Source organism: Pterocles gutturalis, unplaced genomic scaffold, assembly GCF_000699245.1.
Source record: "Pterocles gutturalis isolate BGI_N339 unplaced genomic scaffold, ASM69924v1 scaffold18263, whole genome shotgun sequence".
Classification (NCBI taxonomy): domain Eukaryota; kingdom Metazoa; phylum Chordata; class Aves; order Pterocliformes; family Pteroclidae; genus Pterocles; species Pterocles gutturalis.
Genome location: NW_010118431.1, coordinates 2,972 through 20,523, shown reverse-complemented (window position 1 = coordinate 20,523; position 17,552 = coordinate 2,972). Strand labels below are relative to the sequence as shown.

Genomic DNA, 17,552 nt, shown 5'->3' with positions numbered 1-17,552 from the left:
AGCTTTGGTCCCCACTCAGCATTCCTCACACATTGTCTAAGGGACCATCACAATCACCCTCAGAATTTTGCTGAACTAGAATGTTCTTTTTTTTTTTTTCTTTTGTCAAAATGCATAATATTGTTAAATACTCAAGACCCGTCTCAGTGGCATTGCAGCATTGACAGGTCACACGTCTAGCGAGCATCGTGCTCTACTTGCCAAGAGTAACGGTGACACCCTGTGGCCAACTCATAGAGGACTTGCACCGAGTTTCCATTATTGCTTTATTTCGACTTCGCCTCTGTATTTCTTGTGTCGTGGAGAGAATCACAGGAGGAATCCCCCACCTATACATAGGAGGGCTTCATCGATTTGCCATATGTCTCTCATTAGGTGTTTCTATTACTGGAATACATCCCTAATGAGCACTTCAAGATACAGCGAACACTCTGGCCCTGGTGTCTGGATACTTGAGAAGGTAGAGCAGGAAACTTTGAAATCGAGAAAATAAGAAAATGTTACATTTCAGTTTAAATCAATGTCACAGGAGTACACTGCTGTTCATTATTTTTCATACTGTTTTTTCTAGTGTGGAAACAGTCCACTGGACTATATCAGTGTGTAACAACAAAATAACCACAATGTGAAACTGCACTACATAAACAACTAGATATTGAAGTTAGGGCCATCCTTTCAACTTCTTACTTGCATTGTTACTTTGGTTTGCTTAGTGAGTCTAAATAACACAATTGCTCTTTAACTACTGACATAATTCTCCTTCCAGTTAAGTCCTTCACTGCACAGTACCAGAGTTCTACTGGGTTATCACATGCTAATGTGAAAGGTGTGTACCACAGTTTAAAAAATTCTGATGGGTTTATCCTTTGACCCTTGCTATGTCATTCGGGCAATGTAGCTGACTGAATACTATGGTCTGTGTGCTGCAAGTGGCTGAAGCATCGTGCCTGCTTACTAGCTGACAAAAGAAAGATTTTAGAACTTCATGAGAGGAAGTGGTCTGCTTTTGGCTCTTTTGACCTTTTTGTTGTTGGTTTTTTCTTTGGGGTTTTTTTTTTAGGGATGTAGGAAGGAGGGAAAAAAAGTGTAAGAATTCTTGGGCAAAGATCCCTGTGAAACTTCACCTGAAACTTCTGTAAAACACAGATTGCTTTAAAAAATTAATGGGCATGCAGGAAAGGATGTAATGAATTAGGTTTTGTGTCCTCTGCTTGAAATTTAAGCCTATTATGCCTTGTCCTATCAAGGGTCCACTTAGGTGAGGTGTTTGGGTGGCAGGGCAGTGTTCTTCGAGCATTGTAATAGACTGCATTAGTCAACAGTTTATTCTTGACAGATTTTTGTAGCAGGTTAGACAAGTGTCCATGACAAATATTTTAGGTAGGGTTGGCCCTACCTTGAAGTGGAGAGACGGAGTAGATGGCTTCTCAAGGCTCCTTCCAGTCCTTTCTTCAGTGAGTTTATGGTTAGGTCAGTGTACTTTGTGTTTTAAATAGTATTTTGTGCATATTCAGTTTTATACTTTCCCAGGTGCACCAAGTCTCATCCTCTTTGCCTGAGTGTCATCCAGAAACACTCTGCCCCTTCTCACCGCCTCTTTCCGTCTGCAGGCTCTGGCAGAGCTGGGTTTGGTGCCATACAGACAGCGACTCCTAGTGCGAGCACTTATGCTGAACAAAGAGAGCACATTGCTTCCACCACCCAAACCCCTCTGTATCCCTGAAGGCCTGGCATACAGGAATGCCACTGGAGACCAGTATGGAAAGGAAAACAAAGGGGTAGCTCCACGTTGAAGCACAGCTATTTTCTTCTATTTGGTTTTACAGGATCTCTGCAGGTCAGTTTTCAGAATCAGTTTCAGCTTTGCAAAATCAAGCTTTCGTACACCATAGCATCTGTAATCCCGTCCTACTGGCTTCCCAGTTATTCCCCAGGGCCATGCTGTTCTGAGGAGACGATTAAAAGATACAGCGGATCTAATCCTCCTGGGAAGCTGCTCCTTATCAGATATGAGCACTCCCTGACAAGCGTGCATCTGATATACAAACAAGACATTGTTGACCTACTTTGTGGAGAAAAAGTATTAAAAAAAAACCAAAATTGAAAGAAAAATGAAACTAAATAATTTATTTCTCCAATTGTTCAAGCAGAATAAAATGCAGCTGGCAAGTAGGGAGCATGAATTGCGGCAAATCGGTTAATGTGCCCATCCTTGCAGGTTCTCTGGTTTGTATCAAAAATATTATTGTTTGTAACTTTCAGCTCTTTCTAAAATCTTCAGACCTGTTCTGCGCTCCATCAGCAGGTCTTCCTTGCCTTTGCCCATGAAGCTGCTGTTCCATCTCTCCGCTCTTCTGACTTACTCGTTTTCTCTGGTACTTTTCCAGATTTTTCAGTCTTTCTTCATATTATTTTTTTGCATTCTGGCTTTTCCTCAGTTTTTCTGCAGAACCCTCTTGGTCTTCCTTTCACTCATCTGTGGCTTCCTCTCACACCTGACTAGTGAGAGCACTCTGAGAAGGACGTTCCTGTCTCTGTCCCTTCCCCGCGTGCCAGTCCCTGTAAGCTGTGCCTCCCTTCACATGATTTGAAGGCACTGCTTGACAGTAGCTTGCATTTAAATGTGGTTTTATTTGGGCTTTTAGTTACTTGCTTTAGCTGAGATTTAGGAAAAAAATATTTTCAAAACAGCAAAAGTAAAATTGGGTAGGGTTTTATAGAACCATAGAATGGCTTGGGTTGGAAGGGACCTTAAAGCCCATCCAGTGCCACCCCCTGCCATGGGCAGGGACACCTCCCACTAGCCCAGGTTGCCCAAAGCCTCATCCAGCCTGGCCTTGAACCCCTCCAGGGATGTTTTATACATGTTGTTTTATATCTAGATAAATCACACAAGAATTTCACAAGAGAAACATTGTATTAAAGTTCTTTATAAATTCGTTTTCTGGTTCCTTGTATGCTCGTCATACCATACCAGATTCTCTCAGGTACAGATTTCCAATTACAGAAGGAAAAAAAAAAAAAAGTTGTTTTTTTGTTATATCTATTTTTGATTCTTTCTTTGTTCTTTCTTTTGTTTATAAAATACCACTGATAGCTTTTCAACTGCACATGGCTAAATATTTAAGAATATTTAAGAGTACAGACATGAAGTAAAAGTGAATTTTTAAAACAATCTGCAAGCATTTCCTTGTCTCCCTTTAGCGAACTGGTCTTTCCCCTTAGCTGCCATTGTAAATACATTTTACAGCACACAGATTACACAAAACAGGAGGAACAGAGGCAGTTTCATTAGCAGAGAGCACTGGAAGCCAGAGCTGCAAAAACTTCATGTATCTTTGATACATTAAATTACTTTCAACTGCGTAGGAAATTAATATAAACTTGGGCGCTAATCCTGTAAAGTTGTATGCATTTTCTTGATTTTTACATGCTATGCTGTCCTACTGAAGTTAAAGAGTTTAAGGTTTTTTGGTCCTTTTTCTTTTTGTCTTTTTTTTTTTTTTTTTTCCTTTTAAGGCAGTGACCCTGTGGGCCAAACCTTCTTTCATGGAAGTGATGAGAAACAGGTCACTGATTTTCCAAAGAGGAATATGGTTTTGCAATACTGGCTAAAAGAAAGGTCCACTGAAGACAGTGCACAGACATCCTATTAATTTATTTATGTTAACAGTAGTGCTTGTGTAAATTAATAGGATTTTTGTATATTAATTACTGTTAATAGTATAAATTAATAGGATACTGGATGAAGCCTTTTATTCTTCGTGAGTGCTTAATCCTGCATGATTTACAAACATGAGGAACAATATCAAGCTATGAATGAAGATATAAAATGAACATATCTATATTTTTCTGTGATTAATATGCCATGTGGGTGCTGATATTCATTATGTAATCCATTTTGGGAATGGAAATAAGCACCATTTGGAAATACTGTGAATGCAATTAGCAATTTAAATCTACTAAATTATTAAAGTCTACTTAATTTTGAAGAGTCAGTTGTTTTCAATCAAAACTTCTAAGCAGATCATAAAGTGCATTTATTTTACATGACAGTCTCCAGACTATGTTGGATTATCACTTTCTCTTTTTTATTTTCAAACCTTTCGAAGTTTTTACCAATATAATTAAACAAATCACAGGAACACATGCCCAGTTGTAAAATATTCTATATACACCTTTTACCCTGTGTCACCTCCATTTCGTTATTAATTTTAAAAGGTCACAATACTAAAGACCACTTAAGTTTCTTATGTTGTTTATGAATCATTTTTGTCTACAACTACATTATCTAACACTACTTAGTTTACACACACGCACAGAGGATATTTGCAAAACTAAATGAAGATTTTTCTGACGTTATCTAGGTTTTGGAAACTTTGACAATTTTCCTGTCTCCACAGGAAGCTGTCAGTAGAGAAAGTCACTGTAAAAATGTCCATTGACTTCAATTAAGTAGTTTGTATCAAGGCAGAGAACCTTCCCAAACTGATATTGAACAAATTATATCAACTTTTTTTTTAAAAAAAAAAAAGGGGTGGGGGGTGCAGGTGTTTTTATATCTGTATATAGGCATATACCTGCCTGATCAAACCTGCAAAACTGGGGAGCACGGGAGTGCCTTTAGCAAATAAGGTGCCAGCTTCACCAATGTACTACTCCAGTTTTACACAGTGCTTAATCTCCTGAGAGCAACTAGAGTAGCGCAGTGGCAAATCAGCACCTCGTCCTGTAAAAGCTTGTTGGCAGTTGACCCGTGAAGAGTTTGCATTTACTGCTTGGAGTGAACATACGGAGCTGTGCAACAGCAGCATGTCATTTGGCACATGCGTCTCATTTGGATTACAGACTGGAACGAGATTCTAGTCTATTTATCCAGGTAAACAGGAATCCCTCAAACCAAATCTTGCAGTCATGGTCCAGCCTCTCCCCACGTTGGAACCTCCTGCTTCATTTGGTGGATCTGCTTCTGTAGCTCATCTCTGTCCAGCTTCATCTTTGCTTCTAGAACTTGCCGTAGAGACCCAATGCTCTCATAGATAGCTGCAAATCCTAATTGCAAGGGAGAATTCAATTAGCTCATAATCAAAAGCAAGAGTATCACGTAACGGCTATCAGAATGTGCTTCCTACCATACCGCTCTGCTCTACGCTAGGAAGATAGCCAAAGCCCCCAAGGAAAACAGGACGGTAATCGTCAGCCAGCAGCCAAGCTACGCCGCTGTGTCCTCTGGGGAGAGCACTTCTGAGCTAATAAGATGTCACCTCTTGTTGCTGTGAATTTCACACTTTGTGAAAACCTTTTTTAATGCCACGGCCGTTACCTCTGGCTCAAAAGTCTTTAAACTACCTCAATGCAAACAAAGGCATTTTGCATATTATTATCAGCTGATCATTGTTATCACAATTCAGAATAAAGAACTGGAGAGCTATGATCCTACCAGCATTAACTTCAGCTTTCATTTCTTTTATATGTTCATTTATCTCATTTTGAAGTTTGCCAATGCGAATATTTATCTTTTCTTCAGTCTGTTTTGTTTCCTGTGCTTCCACGGTTATCTTCTGTATTTCTTCTATTTTGTCAATTTTCTCTGCCATTTGGTTGAATTTAATCTCTATAGCTCTTTCACTCATTTCCTGGAGCAGGGGGAGAAAAAAAAAAATTGAATTATTTACTCTGCATGGGAAATTACCATGGTCTTTCCCGAATATGCAACATTGTTTAATTACTTTTTATGTGGAATTCAAAGGTGTAAGGAATTATAATTCTTTATGAAATGGTTTAAACTGACTTCACAACGGTAGGCTAAAATACTGATCTATTTAGAAGTGATCAGATGCATTTGAAGACTCTCAGGCTGTAGGAATGTTATACTTGACATCAGTGAAAAGACTCATACAAATATTGAAAAGATCTGAAAATCTCACTCAAGTAATATCTCAACTACATCATCTAAACTGACTTCACAACGGTAGGCTAAAATACTGATCTATTTAGAAGTGATCAGATGCATTTGAAGACTCTCAGGCTGTAGGAATGTTATACTTGACATCAGTGAAAAGAGTTATACAAATATTGAAAAGATCTGAACATCTCAAGTAATATGTCAATTACATCATCTTACTTCTATTAATAACGCTTTTGAATACTTCCTGAGAAGTATTATTAGGACATTTTAACAAAACTTACAGTGTTTTCCTTAAAAGTCAATGAGAGTTGGTCAATTTTTTGCACGAGCTCTTTTTCAATCCTTTCATGTTCCTGTTCCAACCAGCTGCGTGCAGACAAAATCTGGCTGCTGAGTTCCTCAATAGCATTTTTTAATCTAAGAGCATAACAGAAAGGAGCAGATACAGAAGAGCAGAACTTTTGGTCATTCAGCAGTGACTTTTTTTATGAAGGTGTTCATTAAAAAAACGAATGACAATTTAATACATTCTTGACAGCGTGTTAAGGTGAATCTTTGAACTGTAAGTCTACGGACCTGGAGAAGGTAACATTGTTTTAGAAAATAAAGATGAAAGCACAACAAAATAGCAGCTAGTTACACGAAACACAGCACAACATTTTGACGCACAGTAGATGCTAATTTTTTGCAGCATGGAAAACAGGATATGGTCATCCATTCAGATGATAATCTTCGTGTCCAGAGGTCTTAAATCTGAACAAAGATTGTTTCAGTGGCAATGCTGGTTCATATAGCTCCACTTATCTTGCCTATGCCCACCTCAAGTTTACACCAACTGTGCCAGTGAAACTGTTTCTTTAAACAGTCTTTTTTTTTTCCAGTGAATATTTGAAATCTGGGTCTATTCTTTCATCTGGTTTGCAAATAGTTTTATTTTTGATGGGATTGCAGGAGGATGGCAATAAGCAGTAAGGATGTGGATGGCTTAAACCAGGACTGCCACTGAGTGAAATGCCTGGAGAAGAGTTAACATCAGATTTGAACAGATCTCTATATAATGTCTAGTAGTAGCACAGTCACTTATCATTAATAATTTAGGTGTTTGCATAATATATTCATATTGAAGCCAATTTAGGGCAATAACACTTTGTGAATGCCGTGTCTTGCCTCCTGAGTGCTTGAGTTGAAGGTTTTGCCCGGCTCTCGGCAGCCACCTCCAGCATTCATTGTTTCCCCCAGTTCTTGCAAAAAGGCACAAGGCCACTCTTACAAAAATCCTTGGTTGTGTTCTTTAATACAAGTTCTGCTGGAATATTTAACAAGGGACTTCATGGGCTTCTCAAAATTGCCTAACCACAGAATTCTTGTTGAAAGCAAGTCCCACTTAACAGACCACTATGCTTTTGTAGTATCTGTCGAGCACACAAACAGGTTCATGCTTTTGTAGGCGTGAAGACTACAACAGTCAAACTTGGTTAACTGAGGCCCTGTCCTCCCAGGTGCGTGGCAGCAGAGGGGTTCTCCAGGCACTCACTTCGTATCCAGGAGATGGAGCTGTTGGTTGCTCTCTTTGTAGGCAATCTTCAGCTTTGCCTCTTGTTGCATTATTGATTGCTCTACTCTGCTCAGGAGATGAGAAATCTGAAACAAAACTCAGAATTTACTGGTTTTCAACAGTTGGACCATTTTCAGAACAGTAGAGGAGATCTTAAAGAAGGGCCGTTTTTGCTGACATTTCAAAAATTATTGAAAAATCTATTATCTCACAAGACGACAGTATCAACATGGTGCAAACTGTAATTTTTCAGCCATAAATAATTTGAACAGTCTTGCCTTGAAAGCATCTGCAGGCTTCCCCCCCCCCACCTTGAGACAGCTGAATTTACACAATCCACACGTCTCCATGTTGTCATATAAGCAGAGTAAATGAACAGCAAATCTCTCCACCGATACTGAGTGATGTTCTTCATCACTTCATGTATAATGCCTACTGCAGTGGTAAGAGTGCTGGATTTAACTGGGAAGAGGTCATAACTAACAGAAAATATTTATCATCAAAACAATCATCCCAGTTTTATAAAACATACAGTTCTGTTTTACAAGATTCATGATGTTATGCTCCTGGCATGCTAATACACTATACTGTTGAGTCTTCTGAGAAAGGTAAAGTGGATTTTAACCATTCACCTCCCACAAAATGAAGATGTAAAATACTTTTGTTGCCAAGAAAATGAGAAGGCCTTGAGATGGAGAGATGAGGAATCCTTTTCCTTAATGTCATAGCTCTCTGCTTGTATCTAGTGCTCACGTCCCTTCTCATACCCAATAGAAGAGAAACCTGACAGACAGGTTAATAGATTCACAGAACCCAAAACCAGTTTTGTTTTGCAGACCTTCAGAAACTGTGTTCAAATACATATAAAATCATCCTGGGAAAGCCAAGACATACAGGGGGAGATGCTCATGCTTGCATTTTGGTAGTTTTGTAGTGCCTTGGTGTCATGTTCACATTCCAAGCTCAAGAAGCCATTCAGGATAGTCATCACTGACTTTTGTGCATTCCTGGAGTCGTTTCAGGTACCTTTAAATACTAGATCCTCCTACAGCTGCCTTCTAAAGGCAGCAAATCAAGGACTTTTTTTCAGTTAGACCAGTGCAGTAATGCAGCTGGGTACCAATATTCAGCCTGTTAAGAACGGTGAGCAGCTGCACCTCTCCATTTGTACATCTATGACCTCCCAGGATAACAATTAACAGTAATGGAGTCTGTGGGAATTAGACTGTAACTCTTACCCATACATGGATCATTTTGGTCCAAATACCATACCTGTATTTCTGCCTCTTTGATTTTAGATTCTAAGATCAGCTTGGAGGTGTGTTGGTCTTTACTTAGGCTCTGGAGTCTTTCGTATGTAATTTTGTGCTCTGCAGACAGTCTGGCTAACCCAGCATCACACCTGTTTGAATAAATAAATACCAAAGCAGCAGCTGAATTGAATATAAGGTCCAAGGTTTTTAAATTATCCATTTTAGACTGGGCATTTCTGTGAAATTGATGGCTGTCTAGCAAAACAATGTCTTAGGAGACTGCAAGAGTGGTGATACAGTGTTCAGCAAAGTGCTCCCAAATGGGACTAGAAGTCGAATAGTCTGATACACACATTCATGTTTTCTTGGCACTGACATAGTATGTGTAGATTCTGTTGTTATCAGTCAGGTAAATCGCATTAGAAATGCAAAGATGCAGAATTTCAATACCTCATATTTTTATAATACAAAAAAAAAAAATCTGTTAAGGCATGTATGATTTTGTCTCCATGGTTAGAAGCCTAAATAATCGAGGAGTATATTTTCATTATTGTGGCTCTGTTCCTCTGCATTTTACATTCTTATTTTCACTTGTGAAACAGTAGTATACAATTAATATGTGTAGTAAACAATGTGGAGCAAATTTTACAGTTATTGGTCTTTACTTAGATACAACTGTAATTGAAAGCAATGGCAATTTTGTCTCACAAAAAACCATGAACTGAATTCTGGAACATAATAATTATTGTTTCCTTTCTTCACATTGGAGTGTTTCTTGATATATGCATTTTCTACCCCATTTCAAAAAGACTTTGGTCAGGTGGGTTTCATCAACAGTAATACAATAAGGACGTTAACTGAGCTGTAAAAATGTAAGTACTGTAATTTCAGGAGTAAGACCTCTGAAGTATGAGTCATGTATATTTTGTTGTTGGGGAAATATGTAATCAGCAGTGTTGCCAAATTTGATCTATGCAACTGATGGAGAACAGACAGCAGTTACAATTTGAGGAACAAAAAAAGCAGTAAAATGGAACAAGCTAAGGCACATTAAGTCATTACCTAAACCAATGCCACATTTTAACCTCTTTTTAGTCACATTTCAGTTGGAAGGCTTTCATTTCAACATGCATTCTCATCACCTCGGTTACAGTAACTACCGTTATCATGAAACATGAAGGGAAGTTAACAGCTAAAATGACAAGCAGAGAGAGCATCTGCTTAATATTACAGTACAATTTCCATATGAAAACAATCAGTAGTGCCAAATAACACAGAGAGACTGTGATACTTCTGGAAATTCATTGATAGTGTAGCAGTGCAGCATTGTGAGACCAGTTAGGAATATCTGCAGGAAGACCAGCAAAGGTTTACATAGCAGTGAACCATACTTGCAGGTCTTAGAATCCGGCAATTTCTTTAGAAAGACAAGAGAAGCCGAATCTCTCCATGTTGTTATGATCAGTCAGAATCAGAGGAATGAAATCATCTTGCATCTAGTCCCCCAAAGCCTATGGACTCAAAAAAAATGGATAGTTTCGTTTCTCTGAGGCATGACGGAAAATACAAGAAGCAACAGCTTTGAAACTACTGCAGCAAATGTAAAGAGCAGGCATCTGTCATTGTTTTTAAGGGAAATTAGTGTTTTGGGTTGAATCACTGTGCATCTCTCTTCTTTGTTGAACTCAGTAAGGTGGTCAGAGAGGTCATATAGTTGCATGGCAACTGAAACATTAAAATTCTGCCGAGGTTAATTTAGTGTCAGCCCAGTATGTATTCATCAGATTATTTCATTTTTCTACAAGGATACTGTAATTGGCCCCATTTTAAACAAAGTTGGAATAAAGTTTAAATTCCATTGCCTGTGGTTATGGAATGTTTATTCTGCTATGGGTTTTTTTTGAAGCAATATTCCCTATATCGAAGTGGTCAAAGAGAAGTCTCTCTGCTACACATATTGTACACCCTCACAGACACCTGATTGGTTTTGACCTGGAAGAAAACTTTAGTGTGCTGGAGACACAAAATAAGATTCTCATATTAGTTATGCAAGTATGAATTTTGAGTTGAAAACTTATAACAGTGAAATAACTTTAGTCCATGGTTCCACTAGCTTTCACATGGGGAGAGAGGTAATAATAAGATAAGCATATGGAAACCCATAGGCTTTGTAACACTTTTGATTCGGGCTTCTACTGCATGATGGGTCAGAAGAAACTTCCACTCTAAACAAAAGGGCACATTATAGTTTGGAAATTTTCCCTGTTTAAAAAAAAAAAAAAAAAAAAAAAAAAAAAGGAAAAAAAAAAAAAAGGAAGAAAAAAAATAGGCACACTGCAATCCCCACTGAATTCCCCATACCTCTGAAAGCTCTGATACTTCTTTATAGATTCATGTTTAAATGACAATACAGTCTTAAAAATAGGACTAAATGATGTTTCAACACTGGATTTAAGTTCCTGAGTAATTTAATCAGAATGTCTATATAAATGAAGCCAGTGGACTATGGATATAAAGACAGAAGTTGAAAACAACTTTCGAGGTTTGGTCATCTTAAAAGCACAAGGAAAGAAATGAGGAATAGATTAAGATTTCCAGGAAGAACACTAGTTTAAAAATATAAGAGCTCTATGTAAAACCATTTTGCACAAAGAAATGCACAGTAAATAATTCCCTGTCTTTGTGTCTGAAATGCTGAAGCTGGCCACACAACCAACCCAGTGCAGTTTTTTGTGTGCAGTTGCACATGTGCAGTGTTGAAATTTGGGACAAAAAAAAAGCACTAGAATGTGTTTGTTTTACTGCTGTTTGATTTCAGAGGACATTTTCTGAAAGTTCTGATTGTCAAGCTCTGTACTTATCTGAAATTAGTAAATGAAGAATAAACTGAAAGATTTCATAGTGCCAAGTATTATTCTCCATTTCAGAAGACAATATAATTCTAGAAACCACTAATGTTTGATACAAACAGCGAAATTATCAAACCACTGCCTTTCAAGTCCTAGTAAGCAAAAGCAGTAGTTATTTTTCTGGCACACGGAAAGGTATTTTTTGTTGTCTTTAATCTCTAAGAAAACAAAACACAATGGTTGCTCTGTTCAGTATCACTAAAAACTAGATAAAGCTGAGAACTACATCCACACTGCAACAGGATGCTATATAAATATGCTGTAGTGGTACACACAAGTTTTTCATGTTCCTGTTTTATTATAACAAGAGATGTTTCCATTCAAATACGGCTGTTTCAGTGAAAAATAAATTTGAACATGCACAGTTGCCATTTCTCTGGATGTTTCAGCTATTGGGAAGCTTCTAGAGCCAGCTACTGCTATGGTTCTGACCAGGCTGCTGTATTTAAACTTTCCAGACAAATGGTCATAGTCCACAAGTTATTCTGTAAATAAACAATAAGGCACTACTCAGGAGTTCTATGATCTAACATCACTCGAAATAGAATTAGTAAATCTGTGTTACATAAAATTGCCAACATCAGGGAGAGGAGGCTGGAGTAACGGATCTATCAGCATGTATCTCATTTTCTGCTGAATGTGTCACTGAATTTAACAGACACAATAGTTTTCTTAAAGTTAATAATAATGCTGACTCTCACGAAAACGTGCAGCATCATGCATAGTGAACACTGTAAGGATGCTTTACAAATTCATCAATAAATTATGCTTAATGAGAAATGGCCCAGAGAAATGAGCTGTAATGTATATTCATTCTTCTCCTGCTAGGGATACGAGTTGATTTTGTGATGGAGGTGAGCTCAGTGGTGAGGTCTGCCTGAATCTCCCCTCTCCAGAGCTGCGGGTAGGGTGGTGTTGGAGCCGTGCTTCAGAACTGTACGTGCATGGAGGCATCCCTGTTCTCACTATTAAAAGCAGCAACCCTCAAGAAATACTGAGAGAGCTGTTCGATGATATATTGACATATTACAGAACAGTTGGTGTTAGGAAATAAACACTGCTCTCTCCAATATTGAAATTGAATCGGATGTTTAGAATGCACGTAATGAGTGGAACTGAAATTTGGCCAGAATCCTGAGATTGACACTGAAACTATTACAGGACCAAAAGGCTCAGACTTAAGTTTGATTTACTATCACCTGGCATTTATAAACTGATTCACACTGGTTGTGGGACTTGATCCTGTGTCTAAGGTTTCACACTTTGAACTAATCTGAAAGCTAGCAGGACTAGATGTAACAGTACAATTATATTCGGTGAGTTCAGCTTACTTTACTTAAGTAACATGGGCCAGCATAATCCGAAAGCATTTATCCCAGGGAATGGTGCTGGTAAGTATCTGTATCGTGCCAACAGCACAATGAACTGCCCTCTTGACATGATCTCCAGGTATTACCACCATCAGTGTTCACAGGAACACCAGTTTTCAAAGTAGGATGTGTCTGTAAATAAAGGCAGATCCCCTTCTCCCACGGAACACTGCTTTCACTTGATTTCTGATCAAGGGAAGCTTATTTTCTTCCTCATTCAGGGGATTTTCTTCTGTAGAGAGCATAATGCTGAATAGAAGGTAACAGTTGAAAGCCAATAAACTAATTCTCTTATGGCAATGAATACAAATATCCAACATTCACAGCACAGCCTGACATAAGGCAGATTGGTGTCATCTCATACAACCATCAGATAAATGGCAACCCAGGCACAGTACAAGGGCGTTGCCCCAAGTAAATAAAGGAGGAAATGCTGGCGCAGGCTGTACTAGTCCACAACCCATCCCTGTGCAAAGTACCCGGGACAGTCAAGGGCCCCACTGCAGTGCTCATGCTGGCATGTGTTTATTCACTTGAGTTCTGCTATTGACAGCAAAAGCACTGTATTTTGCTTCACAAGGGTGTCAGTAACTGCGTTGCTCCAGATCTGGACCTCTCTCAGGATGCGGTGTCATCTCAAAGTGGATTTTTATATGAAGAAGCAGATCTAAGCATGTAAATTTGTCAGGGATTTCTCAGAGAGGTAGATAAATATGTCTGTGTATCTCTCTATATATCTATAGATATATTTCAATCAGTTCTGTGATTTGACAAAATAAACTTGTCTAGTTAATTCCTGTATACTAAAGGATAGTGCATAACTTAAAAAATGAGTGTGTAAAACCTCTCTAAAGTATTCTTTACAAAAGTGGCTATGAAAGTTATAGTGGAAACTTCAAACAATCAAATAATCTATGAGAAAAATTTAATTCAAGGAAAATCCCTCCCTGATTATTTTTGTAGGCGGTTGAAGATTATCCCTAAATCAGCTGAAGTACAAAAAAAAAAAAATTATCTGTATCAGACAATAGGTCATATTCAGGACAGGTTTAATTCCACCGAGGTTATGAGCCAAGCTACTTCGGGCCAGATTAGGTCCTTTTCTACAGCCGTACATATTCTCTGTCTTTTGTGTTCAGCTGCACAGACACTTTAGCAAATGTCCTGCTGGGGTTTGTGGCACTGATGGCCCAACCTGAAGTCTGCATAGCTGCACAATTGTAACCTGGAGTTCCAAGGAGACTGTAAAACCTCTGTTATTTTCATAAGTTTTCTGTCCCTTATCATGTCAGGTAGCCTGTGTAGTTTTCAATATGTCTAACCAATAACTGAATGCACAGATTTTTCCTTCTAAAATCTATGCAAAAACGTGCAACTGTGTTGTTCTGTACAAGTGCAGATTGTTCCACGCTGCCTTTATAATTGTGCTCATCAATTTGTTTCAAAGATAGACCCGTCTAACCATACTAACTTTTAAAGCCGAACCAAAACCAAATTCCGAAGGAATTTGAGGTAGTTTATTAGAAACTAATTTCAGGAATGAAGGGTAATATTGTTAAGTTTAATACGTAATGCTGGAATGCAAAGGATCATTACTCATTTTCTTGAAAACACTGCGCAAAATTATCCTGGGAATTTTGCCAAAGTTGAATTCAGCCCGTTATCATTAACATTCATACTTCGAGATTAAAACAACATTCGCTAGTCCCCAAAATGTATTTCTGTGTTGACTTTTACCTTGCAACTCTTCCCCGAAGATCTCCTAAACCAGAAAGCTGCCGCATTTCCAGACTCTTCAGGGTGGAATTTGTTCCATAGCTGAGATTGTCTCTGACGCGGATCTGTTCCTGCAGCATCTGCAAAGCATTCAGAGGCAAATATAAACTCAGTATATCACATTTAATGTACACTCAAAATGTCACTCATTATTTTTGTGTTTAAGTACCATCAAATGCCATTTTATTAGTACTTTATTGAAAGTTTAGTCTTGTCTTGTTCTAAACCAGATACCTTTAGGTAATTTATTATTTCTCATTCTTAGTGTCCAGTCTGCGCACAAATACCATAATATGTATAAGGTATAACTTGACAATGGAATGGAAACGTAAATATTAATTTTTATCGTTTTGTTTTCCCCACCACACCCCTGTTGCTCATTGCAGCAGAGGGCAGACATGAAGTCACGTCTCTGCCTATGATGAGGTCATAAAAAAGAGCAGGTCGGTTTGGCTACGTGGTGTCATCCGTAAGGCAGCAGTGAAAGAAAGTTTATTATGGAGCTGAGGCATTTCCTAGTGTTTATACAGCACAGCCTTTGGACCGAAGTTGAGCTGGGTATTAGTGGTGCATTAATTCATTTTTTCAAGGCTTCCCGGTGCAGCTTTGGAAAGCAAGCTTGTTAGTACCACAAAGGTTTCTGTGTTTATATGCTAATATCCGGTGCTATTTTGATAGCCACTGAAAGAATTATGTAATCTGCAAACAGTTTTTCAGGTTATAAAAACAGTTTATGAGCTCACAGGATCTTCAGACCTTGTCTGACCTTCACTTATCCCGTGGTAAACTTTCTTATTCAATTAGAAGGGAAAAGTAGCCTAGGTGGCATTAGTGCTGTGAAAAATTCTTCACATACCTCAATGTCCCGATTAAGCTGCCTGACTATCGCCGTTATGTTTCGGATGTGTTCTTCCAAGAGTTGCCTAGCCAACCGGTCACCCCCCCCTTTGTTCTGCATTCTGTGCAGAGTGGAAACAATGTCCTCCTTAATGCGAAAAGCGTGTTCCACAAGAGCCGCCGTTGTTTTCTCATGGCTCAGGATTCTGTCTTCCAGCTGATCCACCAGGCTTGCCGATGCCAACGGGACCGCTGTCAACGCCTGGCTGTGCAGCGGTATGTTTCGAACCCGTCTAGTGAAGAAGAAGATCCAGATATTGTTCTCACACAAAACTCTGCAACGGCTTTCCACTGGAGACAGTGCAATACTAGCTTGGTAGCAATACTGGGGAGAAGCACCAGAATACTTGCAGAGGGCCCGCTGCTAAAAATAAGCGGGTGCTGCGTTTGCTACTGCGGGTATCTTGTACAAAGGCAGGTCAGGCTCTTTTTCCTACTCTTTGAGGAAGCTTACAAAAGCATAGGGTCTTAAGAAAAGGACATTAGCATTATAAAAGTAGTTAAAATTCAGAACTGTGATTTGATCAAGAATCGCAATTCAAACCCCTTTTACTGAGTGTGAAAAGTAGTGCTATTTGTCTCCACAGTTTTCAGGTTTTTTTTGTCTCTACAGTTTTCAGATTTAATCGAAGCAGTAGTTGTAGAAGGTAGATACTGTAAATTAAATTGAAACAGAATGAGATTAAAAAGGAGTAGCTTGTGTCCATGCCTCTTTTCAGCCTCTGCATCTATCCTGCAATACCATACAGAACCTTGTCCCCCCCCAAACTGGACAGGAGCATATGTAGGTGTAGAAACTGAGGAGACAGCAAAATTAAGACAAGCTTCTCATAATCTTAGAAGTCAAATTTTCCCCAGAAAAAATAGCTTACATTTGGGTACTTTTAATAATTATCTAGATTTTTCAAGAGAGCTCTGCACTGCATAGCTTCCATGGAAAGCAATGGAGCTCCTGGGTGCTCAAAGTAAAAAAAGTGAGGTTGCTAATGCATGCAATGTTTTCCTGCCGCTATATTCTGCAAGGAGTAAAGAAAATTTTCAGAAGCATTAAGTGGAAGATACAAGTTCAACCCCACTTTGAAAGAGATCTTTTTCTTGAGACTCTTGTTATTTACTGTGTATTCTCCGTATTGTTTCCTGGTGACGAGCCAAATCAACAGTTTAATTTCACCATGATGGTATTGATAATGATGTATGAGGACTCCAGCGAAGGTCACTTCTAGCCCTGAGTTTTCACACTTACTCCACGCTATTGGAAGGCTGGTTAAAGTACAGTATTCTTGGACTTCTACTCAGTTACAGTTCAAGCTATTTAATTTTGTTGGGAAAGGGTGAAGTAAAAGCCAAGTAAGGGCTTGTGATTTGGGCCATAATTTGAATGAATCTACAGTATTTCACTTTGCTTTGCGTAGTAGTGCCAAAGCCCTAAGCCACAGCATTGCTAATACAGGGAATTGAGAGCCACATAATAGTCTGCAATATGAAGATTTTATTTTTTATGTTCCAAACCGTACCTTTCAGAAGGGGCAAGAGTTGGGAAGATTGGGCTTCGCTGGGCCATTTTCTGGTCAGTAATTTATGTCTGTTGAAAAAGTACATATTGAATTATTTAATAGTTTATATCTGGCACTGGAATGACTTAATGCTTCTGCTCTAAGTGAACCTTTAAGTAAAGTGTAAGATTATGCTGAGAGCTCTGATCTTGGAGTTCAAATATTGCTTATGGAATAAATGCAAATAAAAATTGAGACAAAAGAACAGAGTGAAACTAAAAACGGCTAAAGAGCTTTTTATAGTGAAACCGATACCCTCAAAAAAGGCAAGGTTGACAGACAGCCTTGGGATGGAAATCTGCTGCTGACCCACAGAACTGGTTTGGCAGGA

At 38.7% G+C, this 17,552-nt stretch overlaps 1 protein-coding gene across 1 annotated transcript; it reads right to left on the bottom strand.

Moving 5' to 3' along the window:
• Positions 1–4,648: 4,648 nt before the first annotated feature.
• On the bottom strand, positions 4,649–17,229 carry FAM81A (family with sequence similarity 81, member A). The gene is made up of 8 exons (XM_010076200.1): positions 17,183–17,229; positions 15,628–15,901; positions 14,733–14,851; positions 8,736–8,865; positions 7,443–7,549; positions 6,190–6,325; positions 5,441–5,636; positions 4,649–5,052 (listed from the first exon to the last, which is right to left on the bottom strand). The coding sequence occupies exons 1-8, from the start codon at positions 17,227–17,229 to the stop codon at positions 4,913–4,915; spliced, it is 1,149 nt and encodes a 382-aa protein (XP_010074502.1). The 3' UTR covers positions 4,649–4,912.
• Positions 17,230–17,552: the final 323 nt, after the last annotated feature.

Excerpts from the sequence above, each read along its gene's own strand:
- FAM81A (XM_010076200.1), bottom strand. The coding sequence starts at position 17,229 with ATGGCCCAGCGAAGCCCAATCTTCCCAACTCTTGCCCCTTCTGAAAG. Across the intron at positions 15,902-17,182 it reads ACTCTTGCCCCTTCTGAAAG|ACGGGTTCGAAACATACCGC; the intron begins GTACGGTTTGGA and ends CTTCTTCACTAG. Across the intron at positions 5,053-5,440 it reads GAAAGCTGAAGTTAATGCTG|GATTTGCAGCTATCTATGAG; the intron begins GTAGGATCATAG and ends CCTTGCAATTAG.